A 19,673-nucleotide genomic window follows, 5' to 3' on the forward strand; every position below is an offset into this window, starting at 1 on the left:
GCTCACACAACTATTTTGCAAAGCCCCAAACTGAGCTCCTCCACCTGTGCAAGGAGCTTTAAGGGAGCTAGCTCAGAATTCTTTCTTTAGCAGGGGAAGGGAAGGGAATATGCATTTATATGGTGCCTACTGTGTGCCAGGCACTGTGCTAGGACGAGACTATGGATCGTCACACTCACACTTCTCTAGGAATGATCTATGAGCTTAGGCGGGCGCCCCTGGGCCGGGCTCTGGGCCTCGGGTTCCTCTGGGTACCATGGCCAGCGAGGTTGAATCTGCACTGTAGGCCAAGGGCCTCTAGGGGACAGGCTTGAACCAGGAACCAACGCGAAGGCCTCCACCGTGTCCTAGAGCGGCACCGGAAATGGCCCTGGGAGGTGAGGTGGAGCTGTCAGGGGGAGGAGGACGGACTTCCGGCGGTGCCATTTTGCGCTACCCGGTGCTCGGGTAAGTGTGCTAGGGGCCTAGGGGCGGGCGGTGGGCCTTGGGTGTTAGGGCTCTCCTTTCTCTCCACCCCCCGTTTCCATCCGCCCGCGTCGGGCAGGGCCGGCCGGCCAACCGCGTGGCGGGGGGGAGGTCGGCGCCTTCCCCATGGCAGTCTTCTCCTCGCCTTCTTTCCCTCCCCTCCCACCTACGGCCCGCACATGCGCAATAGTGGCCCCGGCCAAGTGGGCCGGGGTGCGAGCGGGCCCGGACCTGCCCCTCCCCTGTCCAACCGTGGAAGCCGAGGCACGGGGCACGCAGTCAGTCCGCTAGTCATTATCAAGCGCCTACTGTGTGTAAAGCAGCCTCTGGGGAGGACTGAGACTCAAGAGAGCCAACTGCCCTTACCCCGTCCCCACCCACTCGAAGCCGGTACACTCTTGGGGGCCGCTCTCTTTCCCCATTTGTAAAAAAAAAAAATGGGGGCTCGGGCCTGGATCTTCATTTCATGTTGCTTTTGGACATCTTGGCGGGGGGGCTGAGGAGTGCCACTTTTAGGGTAGGAGCCTGTGGCTTTTGAGCGACAGGATCGGATGCATCAATTAACGCTTGACTGTCCTCGCCACTCCCCAGAAGGGGCTTGGGCCACCCTTTCACCTTTATTACGGATAGTTGTGCAGCTAATGGATGCCCAGGGTAGAAAGAAGTTACTAGCTCTGTGGCAGTTGGTGAGCCCCCGCAACCCCTAAGGGCCCCGAACAGTCTAGAATCTCACCTAATTACTTTCCAAAATGAGGGATTGAGATGGGTGATTTCTAAGAGTTGAGACCATGGCCATTCTTCTAAGTGAATTGTGTAAAGAAGTGGCCTTGTTCAGTGATTTTTGTGAAAAGGCAAAGCATTGTGGGATGTGAAGTGATGGTCTTGATGAGGATAGAGTCTAACCAACTAGCTTAGTGCTTTTCAAGTGCAAGTCCCTAGCAGATTTCTGCTATGAAACATATCTTCCTTTAAAATCCTGAAGTAATTATGATTTGCAGTTTCAGCATTGTAAAGGAGCATGGTCTCTAGGAGAAGTTGGCGGTACTGAGTGCAAATCCTGGCACTGGCACTTCTTCCCTTTATGACATGACCTCAATGTATAAACCGAGAATGCTATTATCAGGACCTACCTCACAGGGTTGTTGTGAGGAACAAATGAAATAATGTTTGTAAAGCACTTTGCATACCTTACCGGAGTCTGTAGATGTCATTATTGGGGGCCATTCTTCAATCAGAACATTTCCCGTTACCTGCACACGGCATACTGGAATGGGTGGCTAACCCTCTGGAGACAGGCTTAGCCACTCCGCCTCTGGGACAACACACACGACCCTCACCAAGTTAGATCTGCCAGATCGCTTACTTCTTGGATCTAGCCACCACTACACCCCGCTGACACCCCATTAGATGTCCCTTTAGAGGAGATTCCAAGTTGGAATAGACCTAAGTGGAGTCTGCAGCTGAGGAAAAATTCCCTCTTCCATAGGACACTTTCCCTTTGTGTTTTGGGCCCTTTTGGTATCCGGGGAAGCCACTGGGACCCTTCACAGAAGAATACTTTTAAAGGAATACAATAAAATACATAGATATACAAAAGAATACAATTTTACTGGAACACAGTTATCAAAATATGTCAGGTATATATGTCCTCTGGAAAGAGGACATCCAGCTTCCTGAGCCAGCTTGTTCTAGGAAGTGTTGAAAGGGTTTTCCTTATATCCAACAGAGATCTGATCTCCTGCTACCATCACCCCTATTTCTTAATTATTCACCCAATCCCTCATCCTCATAATCGTGCTACAAGTCCAGTTGTAATGCCTTCTTTGCTTTTTTTGAGGAGTGTGAACTGCCGCATGAATAAGAGGTGATGACTGACTGAAACTACACGAACACTTCGTGCTCTACAGAAATTTGCATTGGGCAAATTTGGCTAAAGAATTCTAACTTAAATCTGCATTCCCTCCAAACTACTGTTAACTTTATAATTCTGTGATCTCTCTTATTTCTGAGGCTCCAAGTGAAAGTAGAACTGATTGGCAGGGAAACAATTTCTACCTTGGGGGGAGGTAGAAGATTGACTTGAGACCTCCAAGCTGAGAGGAGCCACCCAAGTGATCTGTGTCTATCTCCCTTTGGTCTGATTACCTCAGTACTCTGTGTCTGTCCTCTTCCGTCTGTGTCCCTGTCTGGCCTGCTTCCCCCTTCCTGGCCCTAAAAGTTCCTTTTCCTGTTCTCTGTTCCATATTTAAATTCCTGTAAAAATCACTTTATGAAGAAAGCTACTGTACAGTTCACTTATATAAAGTGAGAACATCTGCAATTGTGTATGTATGTAAATAAAACGAGTAAGAAAGAGTCCCCATTCAGGAGTTAGGAGACCTTGTGTATGGTCCTGGTTCTACCTTATGTGACCTAACAAGTCCTACCTTTCTAGACCTTTTGTACAGGTGTAAAACAGCTATTAGTTTCTATTTTTAACTTTTGTTTTTCAAGTGAAAATGTGTTTTCTTTTCTCCACTGTACCCCATTTCTCCATTTCTCTTCCCTCCCTTCCTCTTTTTCCCCTTCCTTTCCCCTCCCTTTCCTCTTTCCTTATCCTTCCTCCCCTTTCTCTCTGTCCCTTACCTCCTCCTCCCTTTTTCCCTCCTCTCTCCCCTTCTCTCTTTTAAGACCAGTTTTCCCCATTTCATCCAAGCTAGTACAGCCACTTATGGACTCACTCTGAGCAACCTGTTTGAACTGGGTTGGCCAATCCTATCTCCCAGCCTGGTGACCCTCTGCTCCTAGGGGGTCACTGTATTGTTCCTGAACTTAGGCTGGGTACTTGATCAGTCTTGCCCTCTGAAGCTCACAACTCCCAAGCTCAAGAGAACCACCAGCCTTAGTTTATCCAGTAGTAAGGACCATAGTATGCTCACTTCCCCATTTCTTCCCATTTAAAAGAAAAATTAAAATCCTTATAACAAATATGCATTGTCAAAACAAATTTCATATTGTCCATGTCCAAAAATGTTTCATTTTGTAGTTTGAAGTCCATCCCCTCTGGCAGGAAATGAGGAGCACAAATGATTAGCAGTTCCTTTGGAGTTGTAATAAGTCATTTTATTGATAGGAATTTTATTTTTATTATATTACTTATTATATATATTTATATATATTATTTATTATATATTTATATATAATTATTATGTAATATAATTATATAATAATATATATAATTGTATATATTATTTATTATATATTTATATATATTATTTATTATATATATTTATTATTATAATATTATATTATTTTATTAATAGGAATAGATAGGAAAAAGTCTTAGAAAGTTGTCTTTATAGCATTGTTATTGTGAAAATTGTTCTGATTCTGCTCATGTCACTCTGCATCGATTCCTATAAGCCTTTCCAGCTTTGTTTCTGACACTATCCCCCTTCATCATATCTTAGAGCACAGAATACTATTTCCAGCATTTGATTCCATAATTTAAGCCTTGGGAGTTACTCTGATGCTGGTGGGGACAGGGTTGAACATCCAGGATCACTCAAAGTAATTATATGTAGGTTAGAAAGCCAGTGCAGTTCCCTGGTCTTTTTGAAGGTTTCTGCTTCTTAAAACTTGTAAATCCTGACCTATTCCCTCTTGCAGTGCTGGGACCCCCTTAGGGATCTAGCATTTATGTTACTGTCTTTGTTGGTTTCTCACCTACCAGTAAGAAGAGGGCTAATGATTTCATATGCAAGAGAAAGAGTATTTGAATTTATAAAACTAGAAGCTGTTCCCTAATAGATAAATGCTCAAAGGTCACACGATTTTTAAAAGAAAGAAATCTAACCTATCAACAATTGTGTGAAAAAATTACTCCAAATCATTAAAAAAGGGAGAAGTAGAAAGTATAGAAATTCTACCTCTCATCTGTCAAATTGGCAAAAAATGTAACAAAAGGAAATAACCTGTGATGGAGGACTGTGGGAAAATGGGTGTACTTGGGAGTCAGCCCAGCCATTCTGAGGAGCAATCTAACTGCCTTCAAACTTACCAAACTGGGTATGCCTTTTGACCCACAAATGGCACTTCCCAGGCCCAGGCCCCATGTAGAGCTCTTTGTAGGAATCTAAGGCTGACAGGTGCTGTTAAAACCAAGGGCCTTCTCTACCGTGATACCTGTCAGGAAAGGGCCAAGAGCATGGCCTACTCTCATGAAGTCCCTTTGGCAATGGTGAAAAAGCAGAAACCTGCTGGTGGTGGCCTGGGAAGAGCTTTAGACTTATTTTACTTGGCCCCCATGGGCAGAAGTGGAAGATGGGCAGATTTTGACTTGGCATAAAGGAAAATTATAATTTGAACTGTTTAAAAATACAGTGAGCTAGTCCAGGAGATAGTGAATTGACTTCCCCAATACCAGAAGTCTTTACTTAGTACAGTTTGGACCAGATGTCTTCTGAGGGTAGACTCCAGTTCTGTGACTTTGTAATTCCACATTTGACATAACTCATTTGTGGCTCCGCAGGGTTTCTGTCTGCTTCTCCTCGGAGTCTCATTGACTTTTCTCATGGAGATTTATTTTTTGCTTTAGTTGTTTGAGGGTGGTGTAATTTAGGACAGAAGTTTGGTTACGACCACATCTGGACTCACTACTTGAAGACTCTGACAGGTAATAGTTCTAACTAAATTTTCTGTTATGGCACCTTCTCTGTGGCTGGCATGGTGCCAAGCGTTTTGCAATTATTAACTCATTTGATCTTCATGACAGCATGAAGTAGGTGCTGCTATTATCCCCATCTTACTTCAGAGGAAACTGAGGCAGACAGGACAAGTGCCTTGCCCAGCATCACACAGCTAGTGAACTTGTGAAGCTACATTTGAACTCCTGGTCTTCTATCTCCAGGCGCTGTGCTGTCTAGCTTTCATCTAACATTTGAAAATCAAATGATAGGCACATTTGAAAACTTTAATTGGTCATCTTTGTAATTTTAAGGAAGTCTTATGAATAGCTTTTGTTTTCACATCATCTTTATTTTCATTTATATCTCTTATGCTGCTCTATCTTTCTTTTAAAAAATATTCAACAAAGAAAAAATAATGCAGTCAACAAAAACCAGTCTGTGGCTCACTCATGTTTGGTGATATATTTAATATTCCACAGCCACTGTTTTTCCCAATTTTGCTTTCTTTACGTTGCATTAATTTATATAGTCTTCCCAAGCTTCCCCAAATTCTTCTTTATTCATAAGGATCTATTCCACTCAATAACTACTAAACATTTATAAAAAGCTTATTATGTGACTTCTGACCAGGAGGGCTGCCTAAGTGGAAGTATAACACTGTTCTCATATACCTACTCTAGTAAAAGCCTGAAATTTGCCTCAGACTGAATAATGATCAAGAAATCCAATGAGAAACTACAGAAATTTCGTTTGTTGCTCCCTAGAACAGAACTTCGCAAAAAGCCACCCAACAGCCCGTGGGAAATAGGAAAGGGCCCTGTCTGCAAAGCCGCCACCATCTCAGGCAAACCAAGCTAGCCAGTCTAGGCCAAAAGAGCAGCCAGTGAGAGGTGTAGCTTTTCAAAGAGGCTCCCTTGATAAAGACCCAGAAGGGTCAGGAGGCTTCTAAATGGTGAGAAAACTCCTGGTAGGGACCTTAGAAGCTCCATAGAGTAGCAGAAAACAGAGCAGGGCATGGACCAAAAACCTAAAGTGCCCGGTGCTGTCCTGATGTAACAGAGAGGGCCCTGAAGATTTGAGCCTATGGGGGAGGAGGGGGTGGAGAGTGGTACAGGAACCCAGGAGTCCCAGGTTGAGGACAAGCAGAGCTTAGACCTCTGCCCAAAAGAGCAGCAAGAGATAGCCTGACCCTGGCCTGAAGCTTTTGTCTCAGGAACTAAAGTTGGAGAGTTTATTTCATAGAAAACACTGACCAGTATCAATTACCCTAAATATGGAGGTCCTCTCAAAAGAAAGGATAAGTCCATGGCTGCCGCAAGCAGACTCTGAAAGGAAGAGATGGATTTCCCTCAAAGAGAACGTGAATATATCTAGGAGAAATAAAGCAAGGGACTAGATTTTTAAAAATTAACTAAGATTTAAAAAAAATAATAACTAATAAGGGAAGTTTTGGAAAGGGAGTAAAAAGATTAGATGAGAAAGTGGGAAATCTTGCCAAGTAACGGATGCCCTGAAAAGGCAGATCTGCCTGTGGCCGGGTGACTGCCACACATCTGATCACTTGGAAGCTGACGGCTTAGGCAAATTGGCCTTTAAATAACAGGGGAAGATAGAAAAGAAGTTTCTGCGACCTTGGGAGCTCCCACCTTCATCCAGATAGCTGCTTCTAGATTTTTCTTGTCCACATTGGTAGCTGGACTGATCCATCTTGGGGCAAATTTAAGTCACACTGCTCTAGGTTTGTGTGGAAACTTCCTTTCCCTGCTGGTGTTATGGGAATGTAGATTAACTCACACCTCCCCAGAGTGCAGTGCACAGAACCAGGAGACCAGTTTCAATGATAACAAGAGCTCTGAGAGACATAAGAACTCCCATTAAGGCAGAGACCAGTCGCCTTTCCAGTGGCCCCACATTGATGCTTGCTTCCTCTCTCCTGACGGAGGAGGGCTCACGGGCTGCAGCAAGAGAAGGACGTTGTTAATAATAACTGTTAAATGCATGGCCAGTTTGGCGGTTTGATTTGACCATGCAAATATGTCATAAGGATTTTTGTTTTTGTGAGAGGGAAAGATAATAGATTTTCTTTCATTGGAAAAAAAATGATAAAAAGATTTTAGAGAATTCTGGGTTTTATGAACTGACGCAGATGCAGGATGATGGCTTTTGCAAAGACAGTGCCTTTTTTCCACCATCCTTGTTAACTGTTGAGGGTGCCCCCCATTCCCCATCTCCATCCTCCACTCAGCCTGTTTCTAATGGAAGTCGTACAGAATGAAATGCTTGCAAAATGGTGAGGAAAGTCTTTTCCTTATCTCCTTTTCTCCCTCCCGTCTTCTTTCCTTCCTTCCTTTAGTAAGAGCTTTTTATGTTCCAGCTTCTGGGCTACAGTACTAGGGATACAAGGAAAGGCAAAAACAGTCCCTGCCCTCATTGACCGTAATGGAACCATGTGTGATGTAGAAAGAGAAGATGCAAGAGGAGTTGCAAAGGGAGGGCATTAACAAGCAGAGTGATTGGGAAAGGTTTCCCAGAGAAGCTGGGCTTTGAGTGGAGCCTTGTTTCAAATTTCAGACTTACTTACCCACCAAAAATAAACATGCCTATGCTAGAGCAGAACCCAGAAGGAGGAGTCAGCATGAAATCACAACTCTCGGTGTCAGGCAACTTGATTGTGAAGAAAGGGCTTTCTAGTAGTGCTACCTACGCTTTTGTGAGGAGTGGGACTGTTCTCCTTAAGTTCTCTACCTTCTTTCCCAATGAGTTTGAGCCAACAGAGAAGGCTTTTTATCTAGAAACTATTAAAGCTTACGATTGCTCTAAGACTTTTGGCAGGCAGGCACTGTCTTGGGCAGACAATAGCTGAAAGGCCGATTGGGCCCAGAGTGGAACAGCAGAAAGAAATGAGAAATTTTGCAGTGCTTTCAAATGGCCCTAAACTTCTCCCTAAAAACAATGTCCACCTTTTTAATCCCAATATTTTTTCAGTTATGCTATATGGCCCTGAGTCCTGGAATACCACTCTATGAAGAATTCAAATTGTCATATACTCAGAGGGCAAAGGAGAGGTGCATGATGGGCATGAGTATAGACTCTTATCCATGACCAGCGAAGAAATTCCCGGGAGAAACAGCATAAGGGATGTCGTCAGGGATCTGTACAATGAGGAAAGGAGGTAGGCTGGTTGGCTAACAAGAACGAAGAGCCTTGTGAGCCTTGTTAACAGATCTAATGAGGAGGTCCCTTGGTGTGGTTGGTGAACCCTTTGTGAAGGAGTTACAACTTAAGTCTTGAAAGAGATGAGCTCGTTAGGCTGTAATAAGGAGGAAGTCCATTCCAGACATGGCAGGACAGCAAGGCCAATTTCATTGAAGTGGGAAGGGATGTGACGCGATCTGGCTTGATGGGTGGTAGTGTGAAATGAGTCTAGAAATACGGGATGGAGTCAGATGGTAGAGGCCCTCGGATGCCATGCTAACAAGTCTATTTTCTCCTAGAGGGAATATAGAACCTCTGTGCACTTTTGCATAGGGGCAGTAACCTTGTCAGGTTTGCTCATTAAGAAACTTCATTTAGGAGCTATAAGATGGAAGACGATCCATTTGACTTCAATAGTAGTTCAGGCAGGAGCTCGATAACCATTAGAACAAGGGTTGGGATGGATCTCTGGGAATTTTCTTGTCTCCAGAGCAAATCACTGATTTGTTTCTTCTCTACCAGGAGGGGTTCTAGTTTCTAGACCTGATGTGGTCTCCACTCTGGTTTGAGGGGAAATGCCTTATGTCCAGTACATACAGGGACCTGAGGACGGAGAGTTCTAATAATGTGAGCCCTGCCCAGGTGAGTGAGTGAGGGAGGAAGGGAGAGAGAGGGATAGATGCCGAGACTTGTTGGGGAGCTACAAACCAGGCCTATGCTCATCTGTGTGCCTTTTTCCTTTGCTCTTCCCTCCTCGCTTCCCAGGTTCTCACCCTCTGCCCAGATGGGGAATGCAGGCCATTTGAAGATGACAGCCATGTCCCCAGCAGCCAAATCTCAGGTAACCTCGAAATCCTTATCTCCTTTGCCACCTGTTCTGCTTAGATGGCACTTCATCTTTCCTCATCATCCCACAAAGGGCTCATGGGAAGTCAGCTGCTTTGGGGGGCCTTTATTTCTGTATCTATAAAATGAAGACAATCATATTTAAACTTTCTTCCCTCCCAGGCTGTTGGAGGGACTGGCCGAGATCAATGCACAGAACTTGCTTTGTAAATCTCAAAGTGCCGTACACATGAATGATTAATAATGATATTGATGAGAATGGGATTTAAATCTATTGGAAAAAGATGTAGGCCCTTTCAAAAATAGGTATTTACCAGCGGGTACTTGTGTTAGAGCTATAATCTAAGACTCAGCTTATTTAGGCAAAATCTTTTTGTTTCTGTCTTGAGGGCAAGACACAGGAACCGTGTCTGACTGTTGGCTAGTCACCAGAATTGTTGGCTAATAGCGCCTGGAAAAGGTCAGTCCGATATACTGGAATGACCGTTAGCCTTGGAATCAAGAGATGTGGCTTGTAATCATGGCTTTGCATTTGCTGTATGTCCTTGGGCCCCACCGAGCCTTGGAGTTCTTATTTATAAAATGGGAGTAATTGGACTTTGACTCTCTGCCTCCGATCTCTACTCATATGATTAGCACTAATTAAGATCTGAGCTCTTAGTATCATCTAGTCCAGTCTTCCATTTTACCAATGAGGAAACTGAGACCTAGACAATTTTGATGACTTCAGAGGTTCTGTAGCTCAGAATTGATGTTTAAATCTGGTCCTCTGATCCCCTGTTTTTCCCACTTTAACATGCTGCCTGTCCCATGCCATTCAGCTTCAAATGAGATAATATATAAGATGTGTTTAGAAATCCAAAGACATTATATGTGTGTGTATGTGTAGATGCGTATTTACATATATATATATACACACACACACACACACACACACATATACACATACATACACACATATACACACACACACATATATACACATATATACGGACACAAATATATGTGACCAATAATAAAAATAACATTTTGTGACCAAAAATAAAAATAATTGCACTAAAAATATATTGTGGGGGAAGAGATAGTTTTTTTTTTGAAGACAGACATTTAGGAATAATACTGGATTCTTTGCCCTGTGCTAAGATGGTAGCCCAGCTCTATAACATATTACCTGTGTTTTTATTGATCCTCTCTTGGACTTATTTTCCTCCTCTGTAAAACTGGATAACCCTTGGGGAGCCTTACAGTTCTAAGTCTTTGTGTATTATTGTGTGTTATATTCCGCATTGCCTATTATCATTAGGTATATATATGTAACATTCCATTATGCTCTTTCTTTGTTGATAAGAAAGTTCAAGTGCAGAGGGTAAGAATTCAAGGGGACCAACTTCATGCCTTGGGTGGTTGTGGGTGGGTATCCTACTTTGTAGGAAAGATCAGAGCCGGACTGGTAGGCACCTCAGTAATCTTCCAACTCCAGCCCTTTCGTTTTTCAGAGGGAAAGGATTTTCCCAATGTCACAAGGCCAGCAAGGTGGACTTGGAATCAGAGGAGGAGAGTTGAAATGATTGAAGCCTGTGAGCCTTGGTTTCCTCCTTTGTGAAATGGAAGTGCTATTGGTATTGTTTACTGTGAGGGTCAAGTGACATAGTGGGAATGAAGTTCTTTGTAAATCATAAAGTGTATTTCAATTATGATCATTATTATCATAGCCCTGGGGAAGGAAAGGACCGCCTTCATAGTTGGGCTATACTGCAAGGGGTGAAAGTAAGGATATATTGTTTGCCAATACTCACTCAAGGAAGTGTGTTGCAATGGTTAAGGAGCTGGCCTCAGGGAAGTCAGGAAGCTTAGGTGTATGTGCCATTTCTACCCCATGTTGGCTGCGTCACTCCGGGCAAGTCCCGTCCCCTCTCCATGCTCTAGGCAGCTCTCAAAGACTATAAATTGCAGAAATGGTGCTGACCTGCATCGGTCCCCACTGAAGGGTAGTCTGGGATAATTGGTGCATGCTTCTACCATGCAGTCTCCATCTGTCACTCAGTTGGCACTTCTGGCAGACACCTGCTCTTGGTGTGGCCCAGTATATATCAACATTCTGTCTTTTCCACATCATGATTATAGAAGTTTACACCTGCCTTCACTCTGGACCCTTTCCTTTTAGAAAGTCCTCATCTTTTCTTTTGACTTCATAAAGAAGAAACTCATCCCATGAGCTCCTTCATCTCACCATGACCTTTTCTGTGGTTATTGACTTTGGGCCCATGAGTCACATACTTCCTTTGGGCAGTTAGAGTATTTCTAGTCTTATCCCTAAAAGCCAGGCCTGCCCTGGGCAGAAGCTGAAATGGGAAGCTTTTTTTGGTATGGAATCATGTCTCACTGTGAGTTTGCACCAAGTGAATTTGCCTAGTTCACTCCTTGAGGGATGTTCCTGTCCCTGGAACTTTATATCGTGAGCAAAGGCCAGTCCTTATCCTCCTTATCCAGGTTTACCAAACCCGCATGGGAAGGCTAGTTCTCCTCCCTTCAGGGGCTTTTCTAATATAATTTCTTTTTCTTTGTGTCCTCCCACATGCTGACATACTTAGGTGGTAGCACTGAGTTCTGGGAGAACTCTTCATGTTTAGCCCAAACCATCGTCCCCCAGTTTCCTCTGTCATTAGAAGGATTTCCAGTCTCAAAACCTGATCTGACCTCCCAGATGGATCCAGGTAAAAGGCTGTGCGTCCAGAATCTTCAAGGGATGGAGGAGGACAAAGAGATCCTGAATGGTGCTTATCCAGGTGAGTTGTGGGAGTCGTGTAAAGGGATCTTAGGGAAGTAGAACCCTCCCTCCCTTTCTAATGAGGCAGCATTGGTAAGCTTTCCCTTTTCCCCCTAGTCTGCCCAGTCCTGGGTGTGTTGGTGCCCTAGAAAGAAGAATTGACTGACTGGCCTTCTCTTCCCTATGTGATTCTCCTTTTCCTCAGACCATGGCTTCTTGTCCAGCATCCTCCATGTGTAATCTTTCATCCTCTCTCACCTCTATAGACTCACAGACTATAAAATTGGAAGGAACCTCCAAGACAGTCTGGTCCCACTCATATTAACTCCCTGCTCACCGCTTCTTTTCTGTTATTGCTTCCTGCCTTCTCTACATTGGTCACACCATTTCTTCTCAAAAGACTCTCCCTCATTCTCTTTCTCCACCTTGCTGTCTGTGTCGTGTGACATTTGCTTGCTGAATGTTCCACTTCCCCGTCTTCCTTCTGGTTTCAAAGGGTATCAGGGACACCCAGGAGTCATTTTTATTTGAATCATTCTATTTCCTCTTTCAGATCGACAGTTTTCTTTTCCCGGCAAGGGCATCCATGTTTTCTATTTCTCATTTCAGACTACGGGATTGAGGTGGAAAACAAGGAAGTTGTTCCAAAGCAGGAAATTTCCGAAGAAGATGAATTCAAGGGCATGTTGTGGACGGGCCTGCAAAGGACTGTTCCTCAAGACCCCGGATTTGAAGAAGGCTGTGACTCTAAGGACACCTTAGAGGAGCAGAAGGAAAGCATAGTGCTGATGAGACTAAGTCAGTCTTCCCCTGCTCAAGAGAGTAGTTTCAGTCCCCTGTCTCTCTCCCAAGAGAGTATCCCCAAAGAAGAGGGAGGACATGAATTTACCATGTGGAAAGAAAGTTATGATCTGAGCTCAGCGCCTGTTGTGAGTTATATAGAAACGATAGGAGAAGGCTCCCAGAGATGTGATTTATATGACAAAAGCTTTGGACAGGATTCAGAGCTTCTAACACAGCAGAATGTAAATAGTGAAAAAAAGCCCTATGAATGTAGTGAATGTGACAAAGCCTTTAGCCGGCGTTCATACTTTATTGAGCATCAGAGGATTCATAGTGGGGAGAAGCCATATGATTGTAGTGAATGTGGCAAAGCCTTCAGGTGGTATTCAGATGTCGTGTCACATCAAAGAATTCACCGTGGAGAAAAACCTTACCAGTGTAATGATTGTGGCAAAGCCTTCAGGAAAAGCTCAGACCTTATCCAGCATCAGAGGGTTCATAGTGGGGAGAAGCCCTATGAATGTAGTCATTGTGGCAAAGTCTTTGGTCGCAGCTCTAGCCTTATTCGCCATCAAAGAATTCATAGTGGCGAGAAACCCTATGAATGTAACGCTTGTGGGAAGGCCTTCAGAGATATCTCTACTTTTATTAATCATCAGAAAATTCATAGTGGTGAGAAACCCTATGAATGCGACGAATGTGGCAAAGCCTTCAGTCGCAGCTCGAGCCTGATTGAACATCAGAGAATCCATAGTGGAGAGAAACCTTATGAGTGTAATGAATGTGGCAAAGCCTTCAGGTGGTGTTCAGACCTGGTTCCACATCTCAGAATTCATAGTGGGGAGAAACCTTTTGAATGTAACGAATGTAAGAAATCCTTTAGGAAGAGCTCAGATCTCATTTTGCATCAGAGGATTCATAGTGGAGAAAAGCCCTATGAATGTAATCAGTGTGGCAAAGCCTTCAGGAAGAGATCCGATCTCATTCAGCACCATAGGATTCACAGTGGAGAGAAACCTTTTAAATGTAATGAATGTGAGAAAGCTTTTAGGACACGGTCAGACCTCGTTCAGCATCTGAGGATTCATAGTGATGAGAAACCTTATGAATGTAATGAATGTGGCAAAGCCTTCAGGCAGAACTCAGACCTTATTCAGCACCAGAGAATTCATAGTGGAGAAAAGCCCTATGAGTGCAACAAATGTGACAAAGTCTTCTGTCGAAATTCAAGCCTCATTCGACATCAGAGGACTCACAGCAGAGATTGATTTTCGGGGTGTTACTATCCCCTGTCCGTGCTAGGGACCTTGAAGACAGGGCTTCAGTCTCTATGACTTCTTCTCGTAGCAGATCATAAAGGTCATTTGATCAATATTAGAGAACGAGGGAACAAGATGATTGAAAATTCATGTTTACCAAGAGTCACCTCTGGCTTTATTAGCTTTCATAATGGGCCTCTTAGGTCAGGAACTGAAACGGAAGGGGATGCATGGACAGCCCTGGTAATTTCCTAGACCTGTCATTTGTGCGGGCTGCTGAATTCAAAGGGTAAAGATTGGGGGGGAGGGTCTTTCTTTTAGTCCACGGCCTGTCCCTTCATCCTCTTCAGCACCTCTCTTCCATCATGATGGTTTAGGTTTCGTTTTTTTTACAGTTTGATACCCTCTATAGCTATCCGTTCTGAGCACAGGGATCTGTTTTATTAGAACGTAGGGAGCTATATGTAGGCAGGAGCTCGTGGAGTTCAGAGTCCAATCTCAAGGATTTCCTCCTCTCCAGATGAGCAGAACTAATGTTCATAGGTCTCCTGGTCCTTGTGGGAAAGGAGAGCATTCTTTGGAATACTCTCCATCCTAACAATAAACATGAATACTTCCTGATGGAAATAACCCCCCAGTCAACTCACTCACTCACTCTGTTGCCCACATCCAGAACTCTTTTCTAGGCATCCAGCCCCACTTAAATTTTTGCTTAAAATCTTGACTCCTGACTTGATTTGGTTATCTACTTTTGCATTAAACATGCACGGGATGATGTGTATCTGTGGAGAAGAAGTGGTGGGCCCACACAATCTGGGTTCATTTGGGTTAAGGGAGAAGGAAGTAGGGCAGCTGGAGCTGAGTCTGGGGAGAGCCTGCTGTAAAGGGGTAGGGAGGATGCCCAAGCACAGTAGTAGGTGGGGAAGAGTGTTCCCTGGCCTGAAATAGGAAGCTTCTCCCATTAAGGCCCAACTTGTACCACCTCCAAGAAGCCTTCCCTTAGGGAGCTTTGCTTTGGATTCCCCATGTACTGTGCTTGCACTTCGCCTTTGCACTTGGTTCACTCCCCCTTGTATGATTTTTGTGGTATTTGTGTCCTCATTAATATTGTAAAGTCCTTGAGTAGGGTCTGGATTGTGTGTCTTTGTATTTCCTAGTGCCGAGCACAGGACCTCGCACATAGTAGGTGCTTAATTAGCGATGGTTGATTTTTTAATAAAGGCAAGACTACTGATAGATGTGAGATAGAATCATAGAATTTTAAAGCTGGAAGGGACCTTAGAGATACCTCAATCATGTTATTTTATAGAGAGCAAAACAAAGTGCCGGCTGTGGAATCCCAGGCTCCTGACTGTAGCGCCCCTTAATAAAAAGAACGACCTGAGAAATCATGCCTCTGCCACCTGCTAGTGTGGACAGGTCACTTAAACTCTGAGCCTCAGTTTCCTTCTCTGCAACCATGGGCATAATACATGTGGTACTCACATTTTTTAAGGATCAAATATTTAAAGTACTTGCGAAAGAACTGGGACTCTGGTGGCCTGGGACCCTTGTTCAGTAATCGACACCCTGAGGTCTTGAGCAAATCCCACCTGGCCCCTTAGTTTTTGCCCTCTATAAAATGAAGGATTTGGCGTTGATCTCGACTTTAGCTTTAAGCTCTAAAAGATAATCCGAGGCAGTTCTAAAAGATATTTAGAGCTCAAGTGGAACCTGGGCTGCCCAGGTATGTAAGAAAAGGCTACAAGAGGAGGGAAAGTCAAGTAGAACCAGCTGGATCTGGAAAGAAGTGTAGTGGAATGAACCTTCAACAGAGAATACATGAACCTGTATTCAAGTGTGGCCTAAACCACTTTCTTGCTTGTGTGAAAATATCTTTGCCTCTCTGAGCCTCCGTCTCCATCTGGAGATAACACCCACCTCACAGGGTTGTTGTGAGGAAAATGTTTTGTAAATGGTGACATACCGTATAAATGTGAGCTGTTACTAAATCTAAAGATTATCTTCTCCTTAATGGGGCCTGAATCCTTCCTCAAGTAGATTGTTTTGAGTATACACACCTTCAAAAAGGTGCACAGATCCCTCCCCCCAAGCCAGGTACTGTGGGCAGCAGAAAGCTGCCAGTTCTGACTGATGAGTTTACCCCAATGGGCCCTTTGGGAGGAGCATGGGCAGAATCCAGAGGAGGATACCCCAGCACCAAACAGGGCAGGATGGCCCACGTTCGCCTTTCAGGCTTAGATTGATTTTGACGAGAGTTGTTCACCTCCACGGCTTCCGACTCCCAGATTTAAAATGTTGAGAATGACAAAATCCAGGACATGGATTTTTAAATTAATATTAAGAAAAGTGAATTCCATTTGAGCTCCAGTCACCTTTGAACCCTCCAGAATCTGTTTTTCAGGACGCCGGGGAACTTCTATCATTAAAGTGTGTGACCTTGGAGAAGGGTTTCTCCATCTACGAAATGGAGACGTGGCGCGCCATAGCTCCTAAGCCCCTCTTTCCATTATAAAATCCACAGTAAGATGCTAATTGGCCTTCCTCTCTCCCAAGGTGCATTGCCCTCGAGCATCTCCCAGGTTTGGCTGGGCAGGCGCAGGCGCAGGCTGCATGGGGAGGGGAGGGGGGGCGGAGCTGATTCTTGAGATCAACTTCAATGAGAGAACCATCGATTCCTATGGCCTCCCGGGCCTCCTAGAGCGGCCCACTTCCTCTCCACTTCCGGAAGCCTGGGCCAAAAGTTGGCTGGGCCTCTGGGATGTGCCAGAACGGCCTCGGAGGGGACCACGCCACAAAGAAAACCGAGGTTGTGTTTGAGCTGGCTTCCCGGAGGAGGAGGAGGAAGCGTCTTTTGAACATGGGTTGAGTGGCTGGGGATGGAGTCCTGGAGGGAGAGGCAATATTTGAACTGAGCCTCCGAGTGGGTCAGAGTATGAGATACTGACCTCTTCCCCTGCGACTTCTCCAACCTCTAGCCTGCTATCCTCCCCTGTCTCTGCCTTATTTTCCTCATCTGTAAACATGAGGTTGAGCTAACTCTGATTTTAAGTTCCCTTCCAGCGCGAAAAACCATCTCTCATGCCTACGACCTTGTTCCGTTCTATAAGGGCTGCCCAGGAATTAGGGCTACAATTTAATCTAGAGATTTTATTTGTATTGTAAATGCCAGTTCCGAGAACCCCTCTCATTTTGCTATTTCCCAATTACTAAATCAATTTACGAGCCTCACAAGTGCCTACTGTGTGCTAGGCTTTGAGCTCCATTAAACAGCCCCTGCTTTTCAGTACTTAAGTATTAAGTATCTACTATCTAGTATCTAGTCCTGGAGGAGAGGATACAATGTTCAAGAGTAAACACGGAATATATACAAAGTAATTGTAGCGGGAGGCAACAAACGAGGGAATCATGGAAGATCTCCAGACCTGAGCTGAGCTGTATGGGGAGAGGGCCGACAGTTCTAGGAGGCAGAAGGGAGGAAGGGAAGCCTTTCAGCCACGGTGCCGTCTTGCTCAAAAATACACGGGCTAAAAAGAAGTTAGATGATCTGCTTGTAAGGCGATTGGAAATGCCAAACAGGACTTTGTGGGTTTTTTTTTTTATCCTAAAGTAATAATCCTAATCCTTTTTTATCCTAAAGTAATAAGGAGCCATCTTAGTTCTGGAGAAGGAAAATAAGCTTGCAGATCATCTGTTTGGCAGCTATGAAGAGGAAGAATTGGAGAGGGGAGATCAATAAGGGCAGGACATGGGGATTTTGGTGTCATCTGTATAGATACATCCATGGGAGCTGATAATGGACCATGGGAGAACCCTTAGGTTCATACAACCATGGGTGGTGACTGTCAGGGGATGGCGGGCCAGATAGGAATGATGATTCTGCAACAGAAACCATAAATGAAACTTTCAGAAGGCAGGATAAAAACAAGGACACATCATTTTCTTGAAATCCAGGGGGCGAGAGAGTCCGAAAAGACAGTAGGAAGCAGAGTTAAGTGCTTGCAGAGAGATCAAGATCATTGGATTTCATTATTGGTGGTCTGGAAGGAGAATCGGGTCATTGTTGCAGACATCTGGGGAGGAATGAATGAATTAGAGGAGTTGAAAATTAAAAAAAAAAAAAAAAAAAAAAAAAAAGGAAAAAGAAAATCCACAGGGTGAGCTTCCAGAGAAAAATGGAGGACTGTAGGATTTAGGGGTACAAGCGCTAAGGAGGAAGGCCACTTTTTTTTTCTTTTATTTATTGTTATTTTATAATTATAACCTTTTTTTTTTGACAGTACATATGCATGGGTAATTTTTTATAACATTATCCCTTGCACTCACTTCTGTTCCGAATTTTCCCTTCCCTCCCTCCACCTCCTCCCCTCGATGACAGGCAATCCCAAACATTTTACATGTGTTACAATATAACCTAGATACAATATATGGGTGTAAATACCATTTTCTTGTTGCACATTAAGTATTGGATTCCGAAGGTATAAGTAACCTGGGTAGATAGACAGTAGTGCTAACAATTTACATTCACTTCCCAGTGTTCCTTCTCTGGGTGTGGTTGTTTCTGTCCATCATTGATCAACTGGAAGTGAGTTGGATCTTCTTTATGTTGAAGATATCCACTTCCATCAGAGTACATCTTCATACAGCATTGAAGTGCACAGCGGTCTTCTGGTTCTGTTCATTTCACTCAGCAACAGTTGATGTAAGTCTCTCCAAGCCTCTCTGTATTCCTCCTGCTGGTCATTTCTTACAGAACAATAATATTCCATAACCTTCATATACCATAATTTACCCAACCATTCTCCAATGGATGGACATCCATTCATCTTCCAGTTTCTGGCCACTACAAAAAGGGCTGCCACAAACATTTTGGCACATACAGCTCCCTTTCCCTTCTTTAGTATTTCTTTGGGATATAAGCCCAATAGCAGCAATGCTGGGTCAAAGGGTATGCACAGTTTGATAACTTTTGGGGCATAATTCCAGATTGCTCTCCAGAATGGCCGGATTCTTTCACAACTCCACCAACAATGTATATTGTCCCAGTTTTCCCACATGCCCTCCAACATTCATGATTATTTGTTCCTGTCATCTTAGCCATTCTGACAGGTGTGTAGGGGTATCTCAGAGTTGTCTTAATTAGCATTTCTCTGATCAGTAGTGATTTGGAACACTCTTTCATATGAGTGGAAATGGTTTCAATTTCATCATCTAAAGACTGTCTGTTCATATCCTTTGACCATTTATCCATTGGAGAATGGCTTGATTTCTTATAAATTAGAGTCAATTCTCTGGATATTTGGAGATGAGGCCTTTATCAAAACTTTTAACTGTAAAAATGTTTTCCCAGTTTGTTACTTCCCTTCTAATCTTGTTTGCATTAGTTTTGTTTGTACAAAGGCTTTTAAATTTTTTTGTAATCAAATTTTTCTATTTTGTGATCAATAATGATCTCTAGTTCTTCTTTGGTCACAAATTCCTTTCTCCTCCACAAGTCTGAGAGGTCAACTATCCTATGTTCCTCTAATTTATTTATGATCTCCTTCTTTATGCCTGAATCATGGACCCATTTTGATCTTATCTTGGTATATGGTGTTAAGTGTGGGTCCATGGAAGGCCACTTTTAAACCTGGAGCAAAGGAGAGGATAGGAAATGTTACTAAGATGATTTGAAGTAGAGAACTGGGGAGG

General features: G+C 43.8%; 1 protein-coding gene across 5 annotated transcripts; it reads left to right on the plus strand.

Moving 5' to 3' along the window:
* The first annotated feature begins 378 nt into the window (after positions 1-378).
* LOC141548216 (uncharacterized) lies at positions 379-16,077 on the plus strand. Of its 5 annotated transcripts, XM_074276935.1 has the most exons (7): positions 423-447; positions 5,042-5,119; positions 8,118-8,304; positions 8,850-8,969; positions 9,093-9,168; positions 11,765-11,959; positions 12,550-16,076. In XM_074276935.1, the coding sequence occupies exons 4-7, from the start codon at positions 8,874-8,876 to the stop codon at positions 13,989-13,991; spliced, it is 1,809 nt and encodes a 602-aa protein (XP_074133036.1). In that variant the 5' UTR covers positions 423-447; positions 5,042-5,119; positions 8,118-8,304; positions 8,850-8,873; the 3' UTR covers positions 13,992-16,076. The 5 variants fall into 5 exon arrangements, with proteins under 5 accessions (XP_074133038.1, XP_074133035.1, XP_074133039.1 ...); XM_074276937.1 differs by lacking the exon at positions 5,042-5,119 and having other exon boundaries at positions 379-447; positions 8,850-8,954; positions 12,550-16,077; XM_074276934.1 differs by lacking the exon at positions 5,042-5,119 and having other exon boundaries at positions 379-447.
* Positions 16,078-19,673: the final 3,596 nt, after the last annotated feature.

Source organism: Sminthopsis crassicaudata, chromosome X, assembly GCF_048593235.1.
Source record: "Sminthopsis crassicaudata isolate SCR6 chromosome X, ASM4859323v1, whole genome shotgun sequence".
Taxonomy (NCBI): Eukaryota; Metazoa; Chordata; class Mammalia; order Dasyuromorphia; family Dasyuridae; genus Sminthopsis; species Sminthopsis crassicaudata.